Here is a 25,671-nt window from a genome sequence, read left to right on the forward strand (position 1 = left end):
TTGCAGGACAATCTTCAAGTGTATTGGGCATTATTTTATCTTGCGATGGCAGTGTCTTGATGTTTGAATTTGAGCTTCACATTCAGTTAATCAAAACCATGTAGGTTTACGTGATGGTTGCCAGGTTCTTGAACGGTATGACCCAATGAACATTTCGCCACCTGTTTGGCATGATTAGGAGCAAAGTTTATATATTTACATTTTTGTTTACACGAAAACTAAATTATTCATTTATATTTAGTAGGCTGACTGTGTATGGCAGGAGTGTATGAGCAGACCGAGGACTACACACTTGCTACTTTCTGACTGTTGAACCGTCCTGGTATTGGCTTGAAGTTTGGTTGGAGAGTGAGGGGATTGGGATAAGGTACAAAAACCTGGTGACCATTCAGGAAACCTACATGTGTAATTGTTCTTATTGTTCTTAATTCTGTGAATCCTACACCCAATCAAAACCATTGACTATAAATACTAAAGACTCCTAGAAATACAGGGTGGTGTGTGAAAAACATGTTCTACATTGTGAGGAATAAAACTTAGTACTTACCTCTTTGCTCTTGATTGCAGCGCCATCATCATGCAGTTCATGGATAGTGGTTAGTTTTGAATACATGAAACTTACTAATATGCTGCCAGGTGTGGTGCAGGTACTGCCTCCGTTCCTGTCAGTAGTCACAGTCTTGGCCCTACTAGCTGGTCTCGGCGGTGTGATTTAGGGTCTGGGCCCGGGTTGGTGCGCGCGACCCCACATGTTGTTTCCATGATACACGTTGATTCAGGAAGATATGGCAAATCTTTGACAATTTATTTTACATATTCTAAATAAGAATAAAGTTAATATAGACACTTTATTATTGAATGTGGGAACGCTGCGCAACAGAGTTTTACAGGGGCAGAGTAACAGCTTTGACTATTAATAAAACAACTAGACATTCCATCCCCATGTTAAAGTTGTAAGGTGCATTGTCCCTGAAGCGACTCTTGCGATGGTAGCTGAGCGATAGTAGCTCAGCGATAGTAGTTGAGCACTGGTTAGCGTTGTTTCAAATGGGACCATTGTCCTTGACGCGACTGCGACTGGAGCGGCTAGCAGCTGAACACAGCGACTGTAGCGGGTCTGCTCTGAGGGGAGTCAGAGTCGCAGTCGCTGAGCGATTTGTGTTGTGCGTAGACTTGTTTATTGGTCGTAATATCTTCAAAGAATACAAAACTGTTTTCTACCCCTGAAGAATATGAAAAGCTGTTAGTACAGAATAAGTACGGTATTGAATAAATACTTGAAGATTTAAAATGTGGGGCGCATGATAATTTAGAATTATCTTTACCTATTGAACTATTATTATCCATTGCATGCTCCCCACGTTTTTCGTTTTAAATCTTAGAAGTATTTATTCTCTCCACATATTTATAAATTATTTTTACTTTTGAGTGTGTTTAAAAACGTATTATTTTTAAAAATTATTTTTATTTATAATTATATTCTACTAATTTTAGAAATAATTTTATTATTTACAGCTGGCTTCAATTGATATATTTATTTAGGCCTACATTCTTCCAAAATGTAAACATGAAAAATTCGGAAGCCCATGGAGCTTAGCCCAAGGGAAATATGAAAATTAAATGATATAATATTGCATTGTCATCCATTTGTGAGCTATGTTTCAAGTTTCAATTCTCTAGCTCATCGGGAAGTTAGTTATTGATTGCAAAGTTTGTACCGGACAAGAAAGTGAGCTAATAAAAACGTTTTAAAATTAGCTGGTGTCATGGCACTCATGGCACCAATTCACTCGAAAAGTCAGCAAAATGAACAAAATCGCTCTAGAACAATCGCTTCAGGGACAATGACATGGTTAGCTACTATCGCTGAGCTACTATCGCTCAGCTACTGTCTAAGATTGGATGAGTATGAACTGAGATATGGCAATTTTAGTGATACGTGACCGCTGGAGGTTAGTTGCAGCGCATGCTGAAAGCGGTCACGTATCACACATAATAATTTAGCATTACTGTGATATGCTACAAGTTAAGTTTTTTCAAATAATAAAAATTCACAAAAATTAAATTTTAGAAAATGTAAAAAATGCCTATTTTTCAAAATTTTCAAACAGCAACATATGTCAAGTGCACATAATTTTATAGGTTTTTTAATTCTTAACAACTTTGTTATTTACACTTACAGTACGTCGTATCTCTTTTAGTTTTTAGCGAATTTAGGGAATAAGCTACTACCGTAGTACTCATGGTAAGACCTGGACCCGGGACCGATTTACTTTTTCGTTTTGAGGTCCCTAGAGACCAAAAACACCATCCGTTCAAATTCATATATATATATATATATATATTTTTAACATGTGTCCGTTAGCGCGATAACTCAAGCATAAGTCATCCGATTTTGATGAAATTTGGTACAAACGTGTAAACCTACGTTTATTCGAACGAGTTCGCGAACCAGCACGATCGGACTATGGGAACAGGGGTTTATGGGGGGTTTTATGGGATAAAAATTGGTTTTTCCCATTTTTTATCCTAAAAACTTAAAATTTAGCAATTTCTTTCAAAACCATTTTGTAGAGCTTAAAAAAACAAATAATTTAGTATATTGAAGCGTTAATATGCGCCTAATGGTTACGGAAAAAATTCAAAAAATCTGTAAATTTATAATACCCATGTTATTCTTATGGAGAATAAGTAAACCGTTGTAGATTGCTTGTTTATGAACATATTTTGATCAAATTTGGAAAATGCATTAATTTCATACTAAAATATTACATTTTACAAAAAAACACCATTTTACCCTCCCTGTTGCAGCAAACCTAAGTACTCGTTAAACTAATGTTATTTAAATAGAGAATAAAAGTGATACTTTTAAGGAGACATTTTAGTGTAAATCCAATCAGCAAATGGAAATTCGCTTAGTCTGCAGGTATGCTGCAGCGGGGGTATTGTGTAAATAACAAAAAAACACCATTTTACTATATCAAATGCATGTTATTTGGGTTTAACAATAATGGCCCTATTTCATTTAGTGTTAAACCAACATAACATCATTTGTAACGGAAAAGGATAATTATTGATTTCTGTTTTAGCCAAAATATTTGTCGACTAAATACCTTTCAAATGACGTATAACATGACATATGTTTACATTTGAAAATTCCGAGATTCGTACTAGTGACCCTCAGTTTTTGGCACACCCTGTATTGGAATTAAATATTTTTACGTTAATCCTTGGGGTCGATTTAGTGGAAACTAATTTTATTTAATCCTTGTACGTTAAGCCATTTTTCCTTAATCAATTTGAGACACCTTACGTGGGACACCCTGTATATAGATATGACCTCAGTTACTCTGTAAAGCTGTCATTTCCCTGAGAGGCATCCGTAAATTAATACATTTTTATTTATTTATGATTTTTTTAACACTCAACAGTAAATAGCAAGGTAGCAAGTTATTTTGGCATACCTACTTTTAAGCTTAAGATGTTGCGAAGAAAAATCTTTGTGAATGTGGTTAGAGTTGTTCCAATGTGAGGATCAATAATTGAGGGAAGTGAATTGGTCTAGTGGTAGAGCACGGGGCTTCCAAGTCTGAGGTTCCGGGTTCAAATCCTGCCAATCACCAATGGATCTTATCTATGCAATAATGCTACAACCCTCTAGGACTAGCCTGAAGTAATATGTAAAACAGTTTTGGGTTAGAAGCTAGCGTCCTAGGATGTGAAGATAGGACGGAAAAAAGAATGTAAGGATTAAGAAACCCTCGAACATTTTAGTTTAGGTACACCTATTTTACAAAATTTCGTTCAATTGTCAGGTAAAGCTATCTAACAATTGAGATTAACAATTTGAGATTGTTGGGTTTTCATTCAACAACTTCTAGTTATTGCTCTTTTAATAAATTTTATCTCAAACTTGAGTATTTGTTCAAGTTCCTCAGATATACCAGGCATTAAAAGTTTAACATTTAACTATTGCCTAATTATTTGCCGTTCTGGTAAACTAAATCCCTTTGTTTATCTGAGGCTGTAATATGAAACATTTCAATGGCTACCTAAAAATTGCTTCTCGTCTTCATGCCACATGGTGCCTTTTTATGGAGAATTTGCAAAAAACACTGACCTTTGACTAATTTAATTTAATAATTATCCACTTTTCAAATTTTTGATAATTAATAAATAGAAAATATGATTTTCTTGTTAACCAATGTAAGATGTCCACTCCCGTGTATCTACAACCCTTGGCTAAACACTGGAAAATATAACACAGACAAACAATTAATATTTTTATTTTGTTAGAAATATCCTTCAAAATTCAATTTACATAGGAAGTCATTATTACAGACAATTAATTTTAATAGTTTGGTTTTCATAAAAAAAAAAACTAGACACAATTTTGAAATCCCTAAATACTGTTGTAAGAGTCAAATGAGAAAACTTAAAAAGTATAATACAAGTATGAACAAAAATATTTATGTTGATTATACAACATCCATAGCTGGATCAAATTTGGCTTTAAACTAATACAAGGGTCAATTAACAATATGGGACTATCCTAAGGGGCGCCTTAGTTACAATTTATAAACATTAAAATTCCTTTTAAAAGTTTCAATTACAGAGTAAGCCTTATGTCATGATAGCAACGATTGCATTGCACATGGCCGGTGGTCTAAAAGAAACAGGAATGCAGTTATTTGTTAGTTGGAAATTTCTGTTAGTACGCTGTATCTTGTATATGTCTTTACAGTTTATAAAAACTATTTTGCTTACTCGATTAGTGAATCATTCACACTTAGTACAAAATATAACATACAGTACATCATTTTATAAGATGGCTATTGATGGATTAATCTTCGTCCAAGCATTGGTTAAAATATTATCAAAACGTTAAGAGATTGTTAATGGGTTCAAACTTTATGGTCTATTAATAAAAATCAGCGGAAATATCTTAAGCACTCTTTATTTGAGGGATGTTATGCTTCTTCAAAGGATAACAAATGCCACAAATGTTTTTCCAATCAAAGTAGATAACAAAATATCATTAACTCAAATATAATATAGTGTTGAATTGAGCACTAGTCATCCCAACACCTTTACAAATGCACTGCACTGTAACTAAAAGAGGGCTTTCACAGTCCAACTTACGCTTGGTAACATGTCTAAAACACCACATTCATAGTGTGATGTTGCGAATAAATTCTTAACATTCTTGAGCGTAAAAGACACAACAAATAATTTATGAATTAAATACTTACATTATATAATTTAAGGATAAAAATTGCATTGCAAACTTAACACCGTTTGCCATCAGTCTAAAAGTGGATACTGGGCCATTCCAGCACCAAAGGCCCTCCACTTGCAAAACCCAATTATAAGATATACATGTGGTAGAACATATTGACCTAAATGTTAATATACTCCAGTAACCACTGAAACTTATTTGTATTAAATTTAGCTTTGAATTCATTGTCTGAAGCAAATGAAACTAACTAATATTTACTTGTATGTGGTAGTTAATAAACATTTATGCTGATAGACAAGTTAGGTCATTATATTAATTTATAATAATTACAATTAGGAGTTACATCATGGAGGGTTAAACTACCCTACTCTAAAGTGGTTAATCTTAAGTTAACTTACAATGTAAAGCACAATGAGTACGAAGTTACTACTAAAAATTATAATCTTATAAAATTATAATCTTACATTTTTGCTGAAAACCTTCTACTTAGCAATTATTAATGTGAGATAATGTGATCATTTACAAAATAAACTGATAATTTACCATGGTCATAATCGTTTTGAAATTTTAAATTGGGTTGTTAATTTTTAAAGCTATTGCATTTAGGGTCTCTAACTATTTGTAATATTCAAGAAATCACAAAAGTTTAAAACGCAACTGAGTTATTTAATTGAAATTACTGACAATTACATGTAAAGGAGTCTTAGTTACTATATAAATGCACATTACATGAATACAATTTCTATCACAATGTGTTAAAATAGTAAATTGTGCCCCTTTTAACCATTACTGTATTTTTATAATGGACAGACAAACCTCCCCTAAATACTATGAATATTTGTTTAAAGTATTTAAACTATCAAAAAGGCCCAGAAATGGGTGAAAATAAATTATTATTGCTGTTGACAATCAATAGATACTTGATTTCGGGATATGGATCTGGACAACAAAGTTGTATGCAAGTTTATTGTCCTTAAATCCCTTCAATTGCACATTTAGGGTCATTGAGACGTTTGGATTATGCCTTTGTTCATCCAAGGTTTGCCTGTACTGTAAGATGAAAACTGTTTTGTCTAGTTTAGGGTCTTTGAAAATTTTGTTACACCCTTTTAACTTGTTCTCCAACATCTCTTATATGTGAGGTGATAGTTTACACATTTTCATATTTTTGACTTGTAAATTTTAGCACTCTACAAAATACAATTACTCTTAAATTGGTAAAATATAAATAAACATCACAATGCTTTTAATGATTTTAGCGACAAGTCACAAGTTAAGATGGTCTTGATTATCTTATGGTCGTAACAATACATAGAGGGTGAACGCTGATGCTAGTAGTAGAGCGGAGGCTTTGTGAATATCTTCTGCCGAGTTCTGAATGATAGTGTAGTGAAGGTCATCGTGGATTTCTTCAGTGTCTAGTTGAAGATGTTGTTGACTGTTATCATCCACGTTGTTGGTTGACATCATCGGCTTGCTTCCACTCTTCTCTTTGGGTGATCCAGGACCAATGTGCACTAAAACATCAACCATACATACATATCTGAGCAGCTAATTAATGTTACCCTGACGGGATTTGTGTCTTGATCTTTGTTTAAATGGGACATGTTTTTTAGCTGAAAATTTACTTGAAATATTCTGTATTTTTTTTCTATAGTAGGGACCAAAAACTTGCTAATGATGGATTTCTGATATCATCTGGGCATCTGTTTAAAAAAATTTGCTAATGCTAAGAACGCTGTAAAATAAATATAATTTTAACCTGCTTTTCAAATGCAGGACGACATACAAACGTCGGAGCATGTGGCAGTCCTACTAGAGGGAATATATTATACAACCTGCTCCAGAGTACCTCAAACCTTGCATCTCAATATACATAAAATATGAATCATATTAAATGTTGCCACTTCTTTAGCAATTATGATAATTGTTTTTTAATCCCTCACCTTTATCTAATAAGCTTTCCTCCTTGTAGTTGACTTTGTAGAATGATGATATTGTGATCTCAAACACTTTGTTGGGATCAGGAGGCATATCTCTCACTTCTCTGCGTCTGCGTCCGTAACCAATCTGGCCGTTGCTGCACTCAACCTAGTGTACACATCAAATGTGAACATAAATACAGGGGAAACTACTAAATGATGTAACATAGGCTGTAATGGTAACAGTGATGTAACGTAGGCTGTAAAGGTAACAATGATGTAATATAGGCTGTAATTGTAACATAGGTTGTAATGGTAACAATGATGTAACATAGGCTGTAATGGTAACAAAGATGTAACATAGGCTGTAATGGTAACATAGATGTAACATAGCACAAGGGCTGACGTCTCAATGATTGTTGGAATATAGTCCATCCTGACATAACAAACACCAAAGACTGTACACAATGTATTTAATAATTAGAATCTGAGGTGCCCATCCCTCCCCCATTTCATAAGACACCTTTCTTCACCCACATTAACTTACCCGCCTACCCCTTGCCATACCAAAACAAATTTTTCAAGGATTAACTAACAAATTTATAAATTATAAACAACAAAATAATTACAACAAGACAGTATAGAATACAAAAACACACACAAATATTAATTATTGTATATGTTAAATTTTGGTTGTTTTTTGTGTGTGTTGAATAAAATATAAAAAAAACACTTTCAATACAAACCAGTTTGTTAGGAACATTTTGTTTTCCTCTACAAAATTATAGACATGAAATAGTCATGTTATTTTGTTAGTTTTTAAATTATGAAATGGCCATGTTTGTTAAAGAAGGTCTTTTCACCCAAACCAGATATAGTGATAGTCAATAGCCATTTTTATATAGCCACACATGGACAAACGCAAGTCCAGATAGCCGCTTTGGGACAGGATGAAATGTAACTATTTCCTCCCTGCGTCTTCTTCTGACAATCTGCCTGGTTGTGTAGTGTATACAATAATAATGTACCATAATGTTGCCATTTTTACGATATTTAGATTTGTGTTATAAAGAGTTGGCAATATGTTTTGCATTTGTGTCCTGACTGTGACGTCATATCGTATGATTTCAATAAAGCTCCCGGATTGGCTACAACCCATCACGCCACTTTTCCCTTCACGTTTGCTCTCCAGTCCTCAAGATTCCAGCAAACCGTAACCATGTAGTCGGCCGGGTTTTATTTAATTCCCCAAATGGTGTTTTATTTCAAGTCATTGCACCCCAAACGTTCCAGTAAAGATAACATTACTGTATACCTTGATCACGGCGAAAGTAAGAGTATCTCTCACGATCACAAAGAAATTGTGTTATTGCAAGGAACAAATGTTCATTATGAATGTCTAAATCATGTTGATAATATGTTAATAAAGTCTTATCAATATAAAAAACTGTTTAGGGCTACTTATAAAAAAAAACTATAAATTAGCAATAGCAATATGTGCAAAATATAATCCCTCTTCCAAAAACCCCAGTAGCGCAAATGCCTTTGCCCCTCTGGGCGCCCCAGATTAAAATATTTCACTGTGGCCATTGGACTTTAAGACATTTTTTACTACTCAAACCTCCTGTGATTGAAAATGCTTTCAGAGTGAGTAAAATATCAGAATTATTATGTGCATAGTGTAAAGTTACTGCGTTTCTTGTGCCACGGTGGATTTTTTTCCCAATCAGGTAAGCCTGATATCCCGTCAAAACAACCCTAAGCGTTACGGGAGTTTAATCTAGAAGTTAAATATACATTTTTTCTCCCAGGCCATGAGACAGTGGAGGGGAAGCTACAAGTTGAGTTGGCTTAGGTACCAAACACCTGTTAGGCCTTTTTAACATTATTTGTAAAATATCTTGACTTTAGTTTCTAAAACAATGTATATTCTTAACTTCATTTTCATTGTAAAAATGTCTAGCAAATCTTACATCAACCAAAATTTTATCATAATTTTTATTGTATTTTCTTCAACATATAAGAAACAAAAATAATAATCCCAAATAATGAAACTAATAATATGAATAAAAAATAATGGAACCCAGAAAAAAGAATACATTTTTATTCATTGGAAAGGTTTTAATTATTTTCTTTCGATCCTGAAGTAATAATTAAAACCTTCAAATATTTTTTGTTTGACATCAGGAGTTCTATTTTAGTTGAGTTGTTTAAAAAAATATAAATTTTGTGTAAAAGTAAAAGTAGCTAGGTTCAAAACTAAAGTGAGGGATGATGTTAATCATTGAAACTCTTCATCACTAGTTGGAGGTTTACTCTCTTCAAAATCCATCAAGCTCTTTGGCCTCCGATATGTGTTCATAAATAAACTTGAGTTTGATCAAGTGTACATATACTTACTCCTCGGCACTTATCCAAGCACACGTTGACTGTGCCCTTGAACTGAACATATGTTGATTCTGGGAACTTGAAAGCCCGGAACTTGGCTGTGAGGAAGTCACCATCTACTGAGTTGAAGTTTTCAAAGAGATAAGGGTCCATTGAGCATCTGTAAAATATTATCTTTAAATATGTATTTGTTGTTTTAAACCCAGTCCCCATGATTATTAGACTCGAACATTGATAGGCGCATTACAGTGGCGGCGATAGCGGGCTATGGGGCCCGTGAGCCTTGACAGGGATTCTTCGGGAAATTTTACTGGGACACGGGCCCGCGATTCTGCGACATGCTCAGCCACACGGGCCCCCTATCATATCTTTTATCTATTACAATATTTACCTAACATAGCATGAGAATTAAGATACGTTTTTATTAAGGAAATTTGTTAAAACCTATAAGATCACTAAAACAATAAGTTTACAACAGCTAATCTGACACTATTATGCTATTACTTGACCGATCACTATAAATTCTCTACCAACCTAAGTAAGAATTGTCATCAGTCATGCAGGTTGCAATAACTGTCATCGTGGACTATGTGAAGGCGCTATAATAGATAATAGTACCTTATTTAGAATGAATGTGGCTTCTGGCCTACGAGGATAAAACATTAATGTTAATCCTCCTAGCCCCCGGCGGGTCACACCAGAGAGGGCCCTCTATGCTGATTAACTAAATGAAATTTTTTTTACTATCAAATCGGCGAATTAACCTAGTTGGCTAGTAGGACACTAGGTAAAAATAATTCTGTTCTTTCATTGATGCTAAAGAAGGATTTTAATTTAATGTAATTTCTTACTATTAACTTAGAAGGCTGCACTTTGTTTACTTCAAGTCATGTAAAAATTGTTACTTACATATGGGCTTTGGGCCAAATCAGATCGGTTCAAAATCGGGTTTGCTTTGAAAACTGTTGATTTTTATATAATGTCGATTTTTGAGCCGAGCAGAGCCTGGCCTATAAGCTTGAGAGATCAAGCACAAAGTCAGAAAATCAAGCTCAAGCCAATCGGCTTGAGCTTGATTTTCTGACTTTGTGCTTTGTTTCTCAATACTCAATATAATATGCCCAATTAAAAGTAAAAGCTTTTATGTCCGCGAGGATCATGTTCACGAAATTGAAATATTAGGCCTACGCTTTTGCCGCGATCGCGGATATCTACAAGAACATTTCTCCGCGGGTGACAATGACGATGTTTTAGCGACTACAGGAGATGCTCAATATTTTGCCATGAATGAGGAAGACGATAATGACGTTTCTTTTTCCGCGAGAGATATATCCAGTATTTTGCTACGATTGTGCCTCGGGAGATGCCGTGCCAAGCTAAAGTGCAAGTTTAGGTGGTAATACATGTGATGTTTTTAAAGATTATTGGGAGAGGGGGACCCGGCGAACAAACTTGCGGGGGGCCCGTGGGCTCTTATCGCCGCCACTGGTGCATTACATTTACTTACGTTTTCAAGTTGAAGCTGAACAAAAACTATGAAGAGTTTAAAATATGGATATTTTATTTAGAGAGTTATCCCACTCAGTAAATGTTGAATAACACATGTAACAAATTAAATACATTCTCTCGTAAAAACAAAATTTGGTGGAAAAAGGACAACCAATTAGTAATAATAACTTGCTGGATAATGTTTTAACATCTTTAATTGGGTTATAAAAACCTGCCTTTCACCCTTACATAACTAAATTTGGTTTTTGCTTGAACCTGGATATTCTTGCTTGAATTGTTAAAAATATTTAATTAAAATTCTGCTAAATTTTCTTTTTTACATTATTTGGTCAGAGAAAATTAAATTTGATTAATTGAAAATTTAAAGGTTGAGTGTTAACAACTAAGGTAAAGTAAAATCTATGGTTAACAAACCAGTCAACTATGGATTTCAATGGGGATTGACCCCCTTCTCCAGAAATCTTATCAAAGAATTTAAAGAAAAGAAAGCAAATCGTACTTGGTGGGAGTGTTTATTTCCCAATCCATTGTTTTAGGCTACTATGACAAGATTCAATGTCACGTAGAGGTGGGAACTTGCTAGAACAGTAGTGGGAAATAAAGCATACAGAGCTCAGGTTAAATTATGATTAGCTCGCTTGTCTGCGACGGAAGCTCTTAGGGGACCTGAATCTACAGACAACCTTTACATTTCTTTGCACTCAACTATGTGCATTACTCTAAATCAACATAAAATTATATAGCGATGAAATAGATGGTTAAAGTCCTACAGTAAGTATTTGCTTTGTTTGAAGTTAATTTTTGGTGACAGTAAGTTTCCATTATCTGACATAATAATTACAAGCATTCCCCAACAACATTAGTAACGAAAACAATGTTTTCATGAAGCTACGGGTTCTGGATTCTGATCTCGTCCTCAGGTGTTTTTATTTTATTTATTTTTTTTTTTTGTACTAGGACGCTTGGCATGAGCCTGGGATTGTTTTTCACATTACTTCAGGCTAGACCTAGGGGTTGCGGCATTATCACTAAGATCTCCCACGTCCTCAGGTGTAGAAGTATTTTAAACATTAGCTACCTACATGTAAATAAACAACAGAAAAAACAATAAAAACCACTGTGTGGTAGTCAAACACAAGTCCAATAAAAACAGGAAGGCCTCAAATAAAAGCTCTTGAACCAAACAATATGATTGTAACACTATAGAAGAAGTACACACATACAGTAGTTGTATGAGAGTGAGGGTATGCAATTAAGTATATAAGAAACAAGCATAATTTATTGGGAGAGCACACATAGACACGTCTGCACAAGGGGTTTTATTTAAGGGCTATTATGTTTTTATTTTGATTGCACTAGTGTTTGACTACTATTCTGTTCTGTGGTGGTGTTTATTGTGTTTTTTTCCAGCTTTACTGTGCTTTACTTTGTACTTTCTTCTATTTGTGTTAAAAAATATAATAACCACCTAAAAGTGCCTATGTAATTTGAAAAATCAATTTTTGTTTTCTTGTAATGTTATAAATATTTTCTCACCGGATGACGGGGTCGGATTCAGATCCTAAAACGTCAAAAGATTGTTTTTTTTTGCTAATCCGCAATAATCTGTCAGGCAATAAGTATTTGTAATATAGCATTTCATATTTTATCTGACATACCCATTGAATATGATGGTTTCCTCCTGTTGTTTGGTATCGGTGACCTGCATATACGAGACTAGTAGTCCGTAGATAGGCGCACTCTCCTTGTCCAGGTATATCTCCATCTGGAGGGGGGTACCGGGGTTAACATTGAGCTCCCCGGAGACCAGTTGCCCTCCCTGTCTGACCCCCACCTTGAGCTGGGGCTGTGGCGCCTGCTCCACCACGGATGTCGTGATGTCTATGTGTCTACATAAATCAATTATGTAAGCGAGAAAATATTGGTTTAAGACACCTTATATATGTTTTTAAATTCTTCTGAAACCTTAAAAGTGTGTCAAAAACAGATTTGAATAAAAACCTGCAATTTTCGTTGTTGTTAATTTTTGATACAAGTAGAGTACCTAATTTTTCTCTATACAATGTTGGTACATTGTATGTAGCCACCATCCAAATTAACAGTCTTAAAGCTAAAATAAAGAAAACAAATCACAAAACATACTATTAGCAGCCTAATAATGAACGAGTCAGCACGGATCAGTAATGGAATTGATGACATAGTTGTCACAAGCGGCAGGCACAGTCATTGACATGGTGTTTGATCCTAAAGAATATACAGCCATAACAATTAGCATCCTATAAAACTCTACCTTATACCAAAGAGAATATGGGGTGGATAACACAGGATGGCAATCTAGCATAAACTGTATAGAAAACCAAAAAAGGAAGGAAACTGATAAATTTAATTAAAAAAATCACAACATTAAAATAATACAGAAAAATTATGTAATTAAATTATTTTTGAGCATTTAAAAAAATTAACTATGTAATTATGATGTCCGTTCCACATTTTAATTGGAATATAATATATGTATCATACAGTACTTGCAATTGCAATGCTGTATCAGTGACGTAGCCAGGATTTAAAAATGGGGGGGGGGGGGTCGACCGCCTACCCAGTCGGGTAGTAGGGAGGTCCGGGAAAACTTTTGAAGATATATAGGCCCCAACACGGTCTTTTAGCTCTCCTGGCATTGAAAATAAACAACCCCAATGTCAATACAGTATTATTATATAATTTATATCATTATTTTAATATAATTGTACGTTTAATTTAACAAAAAAATATTATATTTAGGACCCAAAGGAGAGCCCCCCCTGACTACATCACTGGCTGTATTTTATAAAAGCACCACAGTAGCTGATGTGGCCAAAATGTATCACTGCTCAACTATTCAGTAAATACAACAGAACATTGGTGGTTTTTGTGAGTATGTAAAAAGTAATGATGGAGGACAGGTGATGTTTAGAAACAGGAAGTCTGACTGTGAGAATACATTGACAATGACAGAGCCTAGAACATTGTGTGGGTTGAGAGAGACTTGTCTCTTCGCACACATCTAAACTTTCTCACACCATGACAAACATAACAACCACACGGACAATTGTACAACAACTGGATTACAGATAGGTAACTGTTCATCTAAATATACATAAACTAAGTGTTAGTCAGATTCTGTTTTGCAACGCTACAAATTTGAGATCATTTTTAGGATAGTTACTGTATTGGGACTATAGAAACACACAAACACATGTTAATGATATCATAATTTGACCAAATTGTGTCAAAAACAATTCTAGGGATCCTAAAACAAAGAAGCACAGTACCCAAGTCTTTACATGAAGACCACATAATAACTACTTTCCTAGAAGTAAGTTTGTGCTTTGATGTGAAGTTATATATTGAAAAACTTAATCGTAATGAATCAGCTTCCTGTGTGATATAGTAAACGCTGAATTAAATCAATTTGCCATTTGTTTACTTATAAAATCATAATTCCAAAGTCACATTTTGCTAGAGAAGTAATCTATTCTTTGTTCAAAGTTTTTTTGCTGATGATATTTTTTTTCTATACACACATCAGCTTCAGAGCTGCAAATGGCGCCACTCTTTTCACAAGTGATATCAGTAAGTGGCAATGTGACTCGTTTTGGCATATACAAATTAAGAAGCTATACACACAAGCAGCCCTTAGTTTAAAAAAAAAAAAACTAGGTACCCTTGTACTTCCTTTACCCCCTGATTTGCATTAATGCCCCCGATTTAAGGTGGCCAAATCATGCTTGGGAAAAACTGGGACATGTATATTTGTCCCTCTCCCTGAGCCTGCCCTCTAGCCTAAATCTAAATGTGCCCAGGTTGTAAATTAATTGTTGAATTAATGAATTGATTATCTACTTCCATTATGATTTTATATATTTCCATAAATTGTTTATTTGCTTTTGGGATTTCTAAGTGTCTAATCAAATTTTTGGAACACCTTATTGTATGACAAAACGAGTAAATTCAGAAAATTCCAGTTTTCCGGGACATTTGGTCACCCTGTCCCATTTACATAGTGAAAAGTAATAACTCACTCGGGCTCCTGAAACCCTGCAGGCAGGACATTTCTCCTGTGTACAGTATGGGTTTGGTTTGTTGGAGCCACCACACACTTGACTGGGACCATCATTTTCCCATCTTGCCTGGTCTCGATCACTACACTGTGATAGAATGTCTCTACACCCTGCAACAGACATGATAATTTGACAATTCTTTAGGTTAAATACCCTGTGGATGCAAATCAGTGCTTACCTTGGAAAACAAATAATTTAAACAAATTTACAAGAAATGATGAAAGCTAAAAATGATGATCTGTCACGGATGTCAGATTAATCCTGATACTTATTTTTGTACAAATATATCAAGGTTCAGATCTAATACTTGTGAGAGTATTCCAACAGCAGTTTCTTCCAAGGTACGAATTCCATAGCTATTTTCAAATTTATGTAATGTTAGAAAAAGGGTGACTCAACTTTCAGGTAAACCGTACGTACGGAACTGTTGGTGTAGCTGCTCCACTATACTATATAATCTGTACATACGGAACTGTTGGTGTAGCTGCTCCACTATACTATATAATCTGTACATACGGAACTGTTGGTGTAGCTGCTCCACTATACTATATAAACTGTACATACGGAACTGTTGGTGTAGCTGCTCCACTATACTATATAATCTGTACGTACGGAACTGTTGGTGTAGCTGCTCCACTATACTATATAATCTGTACATACGGAACTGTTGGTGTAGCTGCTCCACTATACTATATAATCTGTACATACGGAACTGTTGGTGTAGCTGCTCCACTATACTATATAAACTGTACATACAGAACTGTTGGTGTAGCTGCTCCACACTATACTATATGAGTTTTTCAACACAAATAAGTTGGTTTTAGGGTAAATGCTAATAATTTACCATTCCAATGGAAAAAATTTGGGTTTTGTGTGTCCACTACTCCATATGAGTGAAACCTATTATTTATGGACATGGTGATTGTTTACCATAACACAAGATGAATTAATATAGTGTGGAGTGAAGTGTTTTTTGTGCTCACTACTACATGTGATGGGTTTCGTCACAAGTTGACAGAATTCTAAGGTATGATTAGCTGATGAGATATGGTTGTATTTACCGTCAGTTTGTTGAGAACCCTGGTGACACCACACTGGAACACATTGTTGAGTGATAGCATGAGAGTGACTTGGTTGCCATCAATGTGCGGCTGGCAAGCTGGATCTGAACACATCCACATGGTCAGCACATATGTTTAATTGATTTTATAAATACTAAGCAATGTATATGTTTTGAACACAAATGGATTGTGATCAAATGAAAAACACAGCTTACTCTAACAGGGTAATGATTTCACTCCACGGCTTTAAAATTTTTTGTCAAAACAGTTTCCTGAAAGAAAACAAAAATATATACGTCTAATAACATTTGTAATAATATATTAACACTTATACTGTTGACTTAAGACGGTAAATGCATATAAAAGTTGGTAAGTGGTGATCGATTTCGATTGGACACTCCCAATCATCATCAGACCCAATATAATTCCCCTATTGGGTCTGATGATGATTGAAGTGCCCAATCGAAATTGATCACCACTTACCAACTTTTATATGTATTTACCGTCTTGTAAGTCAACAGTATAAGTGTAAATATATTATTACAAGTGTTATTAGACGTATTATTTTTTTCAGGTAATTTAATAACACGTACGATGCTGATCAAGAAGTTATTCAAAACAGTTTCTTAAACAAATGTATAAGTTGTAACAAATCAAAACTATCAGCTTGTAATCAGATTCATCCCGTACACAACTTGGTATTATTTTGCAAAAGAACTTCAAGTAAATTACTAAAATGGATGTATCTTCATGATTTTTCTGAAATGATTTGGTTAAGTTTCAGCTTCATCTTAAGAGTGAAAGTTTTTAATTCATCTCAACACTAAATAACACAAGTATCCTCCATTGGAAACATTTTTGAATTATCTCATTTGTAATTCAAATAAATTACAAATCCATACCATTGCCCTCATGTAATATTAAACATTTGGTTTACAGTCAGATACCAACACAATGTATTGTGAAGTCAAAAACCTTTTGTTATAGGGACATTTCTAATTCTTTACTTCTTGACGTAATTGAAACCTAGTGACTGCATCCACTGTTTAAGAAAATCATTCTTGATTACCTGGGTAGTGTTTGAGCTGATCCCAATATATATCTGTCATCTCATCGGGTTTTCGGATCTCCACGAGCATTGCATCCTCTAAACATCTCACTTTGTATTGTACTGAAAAAAGAAAACATAAAAATGAATATAATTTACAATAAAAACCAAAAAGTAAATTTCATATTTCAAATTCATTAAACATTTTGGGTTCATTTTTATTTCAACCAAACACCAGCAGTTACCATATTTCACAAGAAAAAAAATCAAGCAATCAATCACACCACTCTCTACTTATTATCCACATACACGTAGTAAATTCAACAAAGACAATTAACCTATGTTATTTTCAAATTCTGTACATTAAGTCTTAACTAAATTAAAATATACAATACGTTATACGTTTCGTCACCTTTTTTAGTGTCTTCACATAATCTATTTTATTAATATAGTTTAGCCTTAAAATTTAATTTTTGTGTTTCTAAGCTTTTCAGTAAAATTATCATGTTAAAAGTATTATAAAAGATACTTGATAATAATTGTATAACTGAAAAGCTCAGAAACAAAAAAATAGACCTAACCCCTGAGTGTAATCAATACTGAATTAAAAAGTTAACTAAATATAGTTCTATCCAATACCAATAATACAGGCTACCTATTCTAATATGCCTTCAATAATTAATATTCTTCTGAATAATCATCATGATATTAAGATTCCTAACGAAAAGTCTGTGTCCAGATAGTGAACGATGTTAGGATGGTAGGATGGTAGTGCGTGTGATAAGGTAGAGCGAGAATGCAACTCCTGGAGTGAGAAGGGTTCAGTCTTATCTGAGAGACATGAGCCACAAATCACCACCACAATTACGTTTCTTACTCGCCGATATAAAGAGCCACTGTCGTGATACGTCATTGTCACATCAGAGGTAATATAAATCTTGTTCAATTAGCCAAGCATGCTCTCGCTCTAGGGAATTACACTCTCTTGCTAGGAATCCGATACAATTAAAACAACTACCGTGACCATCTCGTACGATTTGTACAGCTAATTGGGACCGGGGATACACGTAAATAAGAGTGACTTAATATCTGGCTTTGCCTTGGCACAAAACGTGTTTAATTAAGGCCTTGGTGATCGATGTGGTGGAACATCATATAGAGGCCGCCTACATACTACACTACATACACTAGTGTGATGGGTACAAGAAGTAGCCACGACTGAGGTCGAGGTTGTCTAGCTACTCTCTTGTTTACTTAAGCTTGGAAAAGCCCCACATTATTTGTGCGCAATACGGAACTCCCAGCGCAGTGCAAATTATGCAGAACAGTTGAATTTTCAAAAAAAAGGCGGCATTTCACTATGGCTCACATAATTTGTTTGGTAAACCATAATTGGTAAACATGAGTTCTCGTCTTCGACGCGAGAAAAAACTAACGATATTGTTGCTATTCGTAGGGGAAGACGAGATTGAAAACTAATACTTGCAGAGGGTCCAATGATTTTCTCTAGACGACGAGGTGAAATTGATCATTTAAATGTCCATAACTAAGGATTATAATGTTTTTAAACTCCTTAGGCTACATTCCACAATAATGGAAAGGTAATCGCCCAACACAACAAGCTTTTCATTTTGACTACTCTGTTTACACAGTCATTCAAACCTAGAAACAACAGATAACTGCCCAAGCAACACTAGGAAAACCTACAAATATATGAAGCATTTTGTGATCAGCAATTGAGAAAATTGAGGAAACCGCGCCGTTGCGCACTGCTGAAGTGTTTCAGAAATCTGCTGAATTGGATTTTGTCGTTCATAAGTGGGCTAGAAACCCCTAGCTTTACTCTAAAAAAAAAAACAATAATAATATATAATTAAGAAAAAGAATATATCATTTAAAAAACACGTGTTATTTTGGGATATTAGCAATCGTAATATTCACTTGTGCAATTAGACGAGTCAATTTAGCCCAAAAAAGCCTCTAAGATAGAACAAATTCCAACAAATGGTTTTTCTACGGTTTTTGGTAGTAATAGGTGTAGAAAGTACTAGGAAAAAAGTCTACCAAAAACGGACAACCGGAAGTCGGGTTTTTCCAAGATGGCTGCCGTGAGGCCCTCAAATCGACAAGATGACTGCAAATTCGGCGATTCATAGTTCAGGATTGGCCGATTTCCACGAAAATTGGCAAACAGATGTAGAACTATATTTCCAACCTTAAATATGAAAACTAGGCAGACAAAGTAACCCAAAGATGAATTTTCAGGGTATTATCATAGATAAAACATACTCCCCCAAGTAGATTTCTCATCCTTATGCAACAGCTGAAGACAATTTTATTGTTAGTTCTGTACGGTTTATGTAGAGGTCGTGTTTTGTTTACAATTTGTTTCCAGTTATTACAGTCATTTAAAACCTTGTTAAACCAAATAATAGATCTAATCATAAACAATAACTTGTCTCCTAGTTATATAACCAAACAGTAAAGCACAAATAAAGAAATTAACCCTAAAATGATAGAAACAAAATTTTGTCGACACTAGCGCCCAGTGTCACCGTACATGAACTAGACACGAAAACGTGCTTCAAAATTTACAATGGGATGACAAGTCTACTTTTATTGGTTAGTCTATGGTATTATGTGCTAAAAAAATAATATTTTTTACCTCAAATATATGTTTTACTATTATTTTGTACAAAGTTTGTTATAATTTCAAATTTACTTTTTCACCATTAGATTCAACACAAAAACCTAACAATTTAGTATATTGAATCTTTGTTCGGCTTCAATTTGTTACAGAGATATTGAAAGTAATAACTTTAGTATGTTTTCTTGCCGAGATAGCTCAATGTTAATCTTATGGAGAATAAGCATAAATATTAATATTATTTTTAATTAAACCTATATAGATAAGACTTTTTGTTCTGCTACATATTATCTGTTTTAATATTTTTTTTTACTAAAAATTCCTTTTTTGGCAGTTACCATTGCAGCAAACCTACGTATTCGGTTCCTCAGTTTTAATCATAAAGAGAATAAGCAAAAATCAATTTCTTATTAGTCTGAGAAGTATAGAATATTACCTTAAAACAATACAAGAAAACGTTTTATGGTTTTATGTTGTAGTTTTGGGTGTGCAGAGTCGGATTTTCCCAACATCTGACAAATTTTGAAAAAAAAGATACCATAAGCATTTTCTATGCACAATTTTCAAAATATTGACTTGGGACCAACATCGATATTTATCGAGTGGTCAGTACTTCATATCAATGGGAAACGTATTTTGGCCGCCATTTTGGATCCACCTTATTGGATATATTTTGTTGTTGTTGTAACGACAGTGTTGTGACACATTATTACTATATAAACTAGATTTTCACGCATATTCCATTGCCGAAATCCGTTTTTAAATACATTTTTTTTTTAATAACAAATGAGTCATGCACCTTGATTTAATATTAAATTATTTGCATTTGAAATTTGTTTTTAGTTAAGTACATATATCCCCAATTCTAATAACTCCCAATAAATAATCCATAACCACAGTAAAATTCAATACTTTGATTATTCTTTTAAGATTATAAAGAGTATTGGGAGTTATTTTTCGATTTGGGGGTATATGTCTTACACTAAAGACAAATCTCGAAAAAAAAATTATTGTTAAACATGACAGACCCATATTAAATTTGTCACATTTTATTTAGTGATTAAAAAAATTAACCCAAACATTTACTGAGTAATATGAAAGCAGAAAGAACTTGGTGGCGTATTAAGATCCCGAGATATAAATATTTTAATAAAAATGTATTTCTAAAAAGTAAAATTTAATAGTTTGTTGGGGTTGGTAACTAGTCTCTAACTCGTTAGATTTTAATGATCAATAGCTCAAATGAAAGCCCTTACATCACTAAATGTTTAAGGCTAGAACGAACTGCAAGCGTTAATATGTACTGGAGATATAAGAAAAAATAATCTTAAAAAATGTTCAAAATACGAAACGTCCTTAAGAAATGTATGCAGGAGAATTTTCGTTTGAATGTATCTTTAAAAAAAAAAAAATAAAAACTCATTTTGGCAATGGAATGTGCGTGAAAATCTAGTTTAAAATAATGTGTCACAATATTGCCATTACATTAAAAAAATTATTTATATACAATATGGCCGATCCAAGATGACGGCCAAAAACACGTTACCTACTGAAATGACACTGTCATTACATTAAAAAAAAATATTTATATCCAATAGGGGGGTCCGAAATGACGGCCGAAAACACATTCCCTATCAAAATGAAGAAATTACCACCCAATAAATATCGGTGGTGGTCTGAAGTCAATATCAATGAAAATGCATGTGGATTTTTTTTATTTTTCCAATGTTGAGAAAATCCGTCATATTAAATCTTAATTCTAGGGGTTTTCCAGTGGACCGATTTTTGGAAATTTTTACTATGTTACTCTGCATACCCAACACTACATAAAACCATAAAACGTTTTCTTTAAATTTTTTAAGGTAATATTTTATACTTCTCGGACTAATAAAAAAATTGATTTTTGCTTATTCTCTTTATGATTAAAACTGAGGAACCGAATACGTAGGTTTGCTGCAATGGTAACTGCCAAAAAAGGAATTTTTATTAAAAAAAATTTTAAAACAGATAATATGAAGCAGAACAAAAAGTCTTATCTATATAGGTTTAATGAAAAATAATATTAATATTTATGCTTATTCTCCATAAGATTAACATTGAGTTATCTCGGCTAGAAAATATACTAAAGTTATTACTTTCAATATCTCTGTAACAAATTGAAGCAGAACAAAGATTCAATATACTAAATTGCTAGGTTTTTTGTGTTGAATCTAATGGTGAAAAAATAAAAGTAAATTTGAAATTATAACAAACTTTGTACAAAATATTAGAAAAAACATATATTTGAGGTAAAAATCTTATTTTTTAAGCACATAATACCCTGAAAATTCATCTTTGGGTTACTTTGTCTGCCTAGTTTTCATATTTAAGGTTGGAAATATAGTTCTACATGTGTTTGCCAATTTTCGTGGAAATCGGCCAATCCTGGAACTATGAATCGTCGAATTTGCAGTCATCTTGTCGATTTGAGGGCCTCACGGCGGCCATCTTGGAAAAACCCGACTTCCGGTTGTCCGATTTTGGTAGACTTTTTCCTGGTACTTTCTACACCTATTACTACCAAAAACCGTCGAAAAATCATTTGTTGGAATTTGTTCTATCTCAAGTGCTATATTTACTCGACTAAATCGTAATATACAGATGTGTCTAGTAAAAATAAATCTTAAATTTTGAGGCCTGTCAGAGATTTGTATACGTGTTAACTTATTTCTATATGTTGTTCCCTCTTTAGCTGTAGGCTTAAGGTAACTTTTGGCATCTGTACACAGTAACACACATAGACATTGGTCACCCCTGTTTCGAAGCCTCTTGCGAATGTTTCGTGGTACACTTATTGTGGGTCTGAAACATTTATCCATTAAAATTTACTATGGTGATTGCTATATCAGTGGTTATCAGACTAGAGTATATGCGTTTAGAAAAAACTTAAAACAAATCAATGAAAGCTAGCTCCTTAATTAAACTGCAACATTGCAACTGGTACCGTACCGCTCACAACATAAGAAACCTACGATAATAATCGGATAACAATAGTCCGTGTTTTAGTTATCCAATGACATCAGGCATGCGACCTCATCGACGAAGCGGAAAGCCTTTATAATAATACACTAACTACTAATGAACAACACAAACTACAAATACAGAAAACTACAGGAATTAGAGAGTCCAACTCTCTATTGATGATCATAAATTGAGGTTCAATCAATAACCAGTTCAGTAATCATTTACGATTGATTTCGAAGTTCATTTCTGTAAGGTATTCTTATAAAAAAGGACAGAGCCCAAACCAAGTTGTTTAGTAGTTAGATGTATAATGAGAGTCAAATGCGCGTTTACAATCGTCTGATTAACCAACGATCTCGCCTAGGGCGAGAGGCAACGATAATCACCGAGAATTCCCGCGTCCTCGTTCTCACGTAACACCGTTCATTTGGCGCAGCGCACCGCTGATGAGTGCATCAATGTGCAGAGATCAACAGTAGACGCACTAACAAGTACCACACGTCCTGTGTAGAGGGAGAGTTTTAACATTTACGTGATGAGTGCAGCACAAACATGTGCAGAGACAACTGTAGACGCACTAACAAGTACCACACGTGCTGTAGAGGGTGAGTTTAAATATCTACGTGATGAGTGCAGCACTAACATGTGCAGAGACCAACAGTAGGAGGTATAATTAGTGACCACACGTGCTGTAGAGGGAGAAGAAAGCAAGTACCTCCGTGAAACACGTAGACGATTAGAAAAGTGGCGTATTGTGATTGTGTGACATGTGACTTGCATTGAAACTAAAAACGTTAAGTAAAAGTATGTTAAATTTGAATGCAGAGAAAGGAGACACATTATGACAGCCACGTCGCAACCATGACGTTATTTCACAGATCAGGAGTACCTACCTCTACGCTCCATGATTCCGAATAATTAGTCTCCTAAAGATCTTACACCGTGGGTTGGGCCGTTTCAATGTTTACAATTATTGTAATTCCTTAATTTAATAAAAATGAAAACTTGTGCAATAAATACTGAAAATGACCCTATAAAATATATCAATGAACGGTAACAAAACATTTTTTTATAATTTTTTGTTGCCAATCATCGTGTGGATATTTTTTACTTATTATATCATCCGATTTCATGTAGTACAATGCTTCCCGTGAAATTAAACTCATTTTTATGCAATATTATACAGAAGTATAAATGCGTGTTTTAAAGATCACAACAACAAAATTACTTCAACCAAATTTTAATTGCTTTAACGTACATTTCAATATTACAGTAATGTTTTTGAGTGCTGTATAGTTTGTTGATCAAAATCTCTTTGATTTCATGGCTGTGTAGCTGAGTTGATATCGTGCTCGTCCATATGGCGATCAGAAGGTCGACAGTTCGATTCTGAGAAAAGTCAGGAGCTTTTTGATAGTTCGAAACTAGACCTTGCTGTCCTTTATCCCTGGGATTTCAGTAAATGGTCTTGTGCAGCTGATTTTCGTCAGCAACATTCAACCCTCGTCCTTCGCCCCTCTTCTCCTTCAATTCTCACCTGCGTGTGTCGGTGTAAACATCGATTCTAAAATAATCTTTTTAAAACAAAGATTTCAGTAGCCTATAATATTACGTAAAAATGTTTACTCTACACATTTTATTGAAATTGGGAACCACAACTACGAAAAACAAGACACAAGAACTACATCTTTCTTCATTCGATGCTTCAACGATCCTGTAGAGGCCACAAAACCCCGAGTATTACAAGGATATTTTGTGATCATATTTCTAAAGTTACTCTGGAAAGCTTGGACATGAATGTGTGGGCAGAAGTGGAGGGCAAAGCCCCCAGGTTGAAGCCCACCTGAGGAGCTTCGTCCCGCCCGCTGCCGTGGACACCGCCACCGCCTGCTGCGGTTATTTCCTTCTCCAACTACCGCACTAATTAGTGTTTGTACCGTGTTCGAACAAGGGATACGTCTTCATTATTGGACATCTCGCTCACTCGTCTACAGAGCTGTTGTAAATTGTGTTTTATCAATTTTAAATTTTAACTCAGATAGGCCTAGTTAAAAATCCTGTATGGCTATTTCATTTATATATCTTAATTTTAGGGTTTTCGTAATTCCCAAGTTAATTTGCGTTAACAGTTAATGTACAAGATACTTTTGTATTTATGAGTCTTATCTAAATTCAAAATAAACACAACCAATGTAGTATGTCCAACATAAACTTTGCAACAAAAAGTGTACTGAATAATTGTTATCGTGTGCAAAAGAGCTGTCATCATTGACATGAGATTGGAATTCGACTTTTCGTCGATTTCAGTATTATAGTACATAGTTGTTGGATGAATAATTACAGTTCATTGTTACTGAGTGATATTGCATGACTTTAGCTGTTCTGTTTCTTTAAATATCGCGTTGATTATAAAAAGAAGGGGTTTGTACATCACTATCTTGTGTCAACATAATCAGCGTCCACTTAAAATATTCGCTAGCAGCAATAGTGCTTTGTTGTGGTGAAGGACCTCTGAGACCGTGTCGAAGGATTGATGCTCAGCAGCGATTGTCCTGTGGTCCTTGGTCCTGGTCGTCATCTGTATGCGAGGAGGCAGCCAAGGACGACCCACCCCCGCATCCTCGCCATAACTTAAACCCACGTAATCTTCATGGTACCATCTCTGTTCAGTTAAAGGTTAAGTTTACCCAAGAGTGTTTACCCAAGATGAAGGAAGTTAGTGGATTGCGAGATCGGGAACTCAGAAGTTTACAAAAA

General features: G+C 34.4%; 1 protein-coding gene across 1 annotated transcript in view; it reads right to left on the reverse strand.

The window, feature by feature from the left end:
- Positions 1–4,941: 4,941 nt before the first annotated feature.
- The window catches only part of LOC128982352 (uncharacterized), a 71,456-nt gene continuing 50,726 nt past the window's right edge, over positions 4,942–25,671 (reverse strand). The window contains exons 2-8 of the mRNA XM_054401314.1: positions 17,286–17,387; positions 16,217–16,320; positions 15,117–15,265; positions 12,717–12,947; positions 9,562–9,709; positions 7,186–7,330; positions 4,942–6,756 (exon numbers count right to left, since the gene is read on the reverse strand). Of these exons, the coding sequence (XP_054257289.1) occupies positions 6,533–6,756; positions 7,186–7,330; positions 9,562–9,709; positions 12,717–12,947; positions 15,117–15,265; positions 16,217–16,320; positions 17,286–17,387 (1,103 nt within the window). The 3' untranslated portion in view covers positions 4,942–6,532. The remainder of the gene's footprint in view (positions 6,757–7,185; positions 7,331–9,561; positions 9,710–12,716; positions 12,948–15,116; positions 15,266–16,216; positions 16,321–17,285; positions 17,388–25,671) is intronic.

Source organism: Macrosteles quadrilineatus, unplaced genomic scaffold (assembly GCF_028750875.1).
Source record: "Macrosteles quadrilineatus isolate MER2022 unplaced genomic scaffold, UCM_ALF_1.0 Scaffold_212__1_contigs__length_174584, whole genome shotgun sequence".
Lineage (NCBI taxonomy): Eukaryota > Metazoa > Arthropoda > Insecta > Hemiptera > Cicadellidae > Macrosteles > Macrosteles quadrilineatus.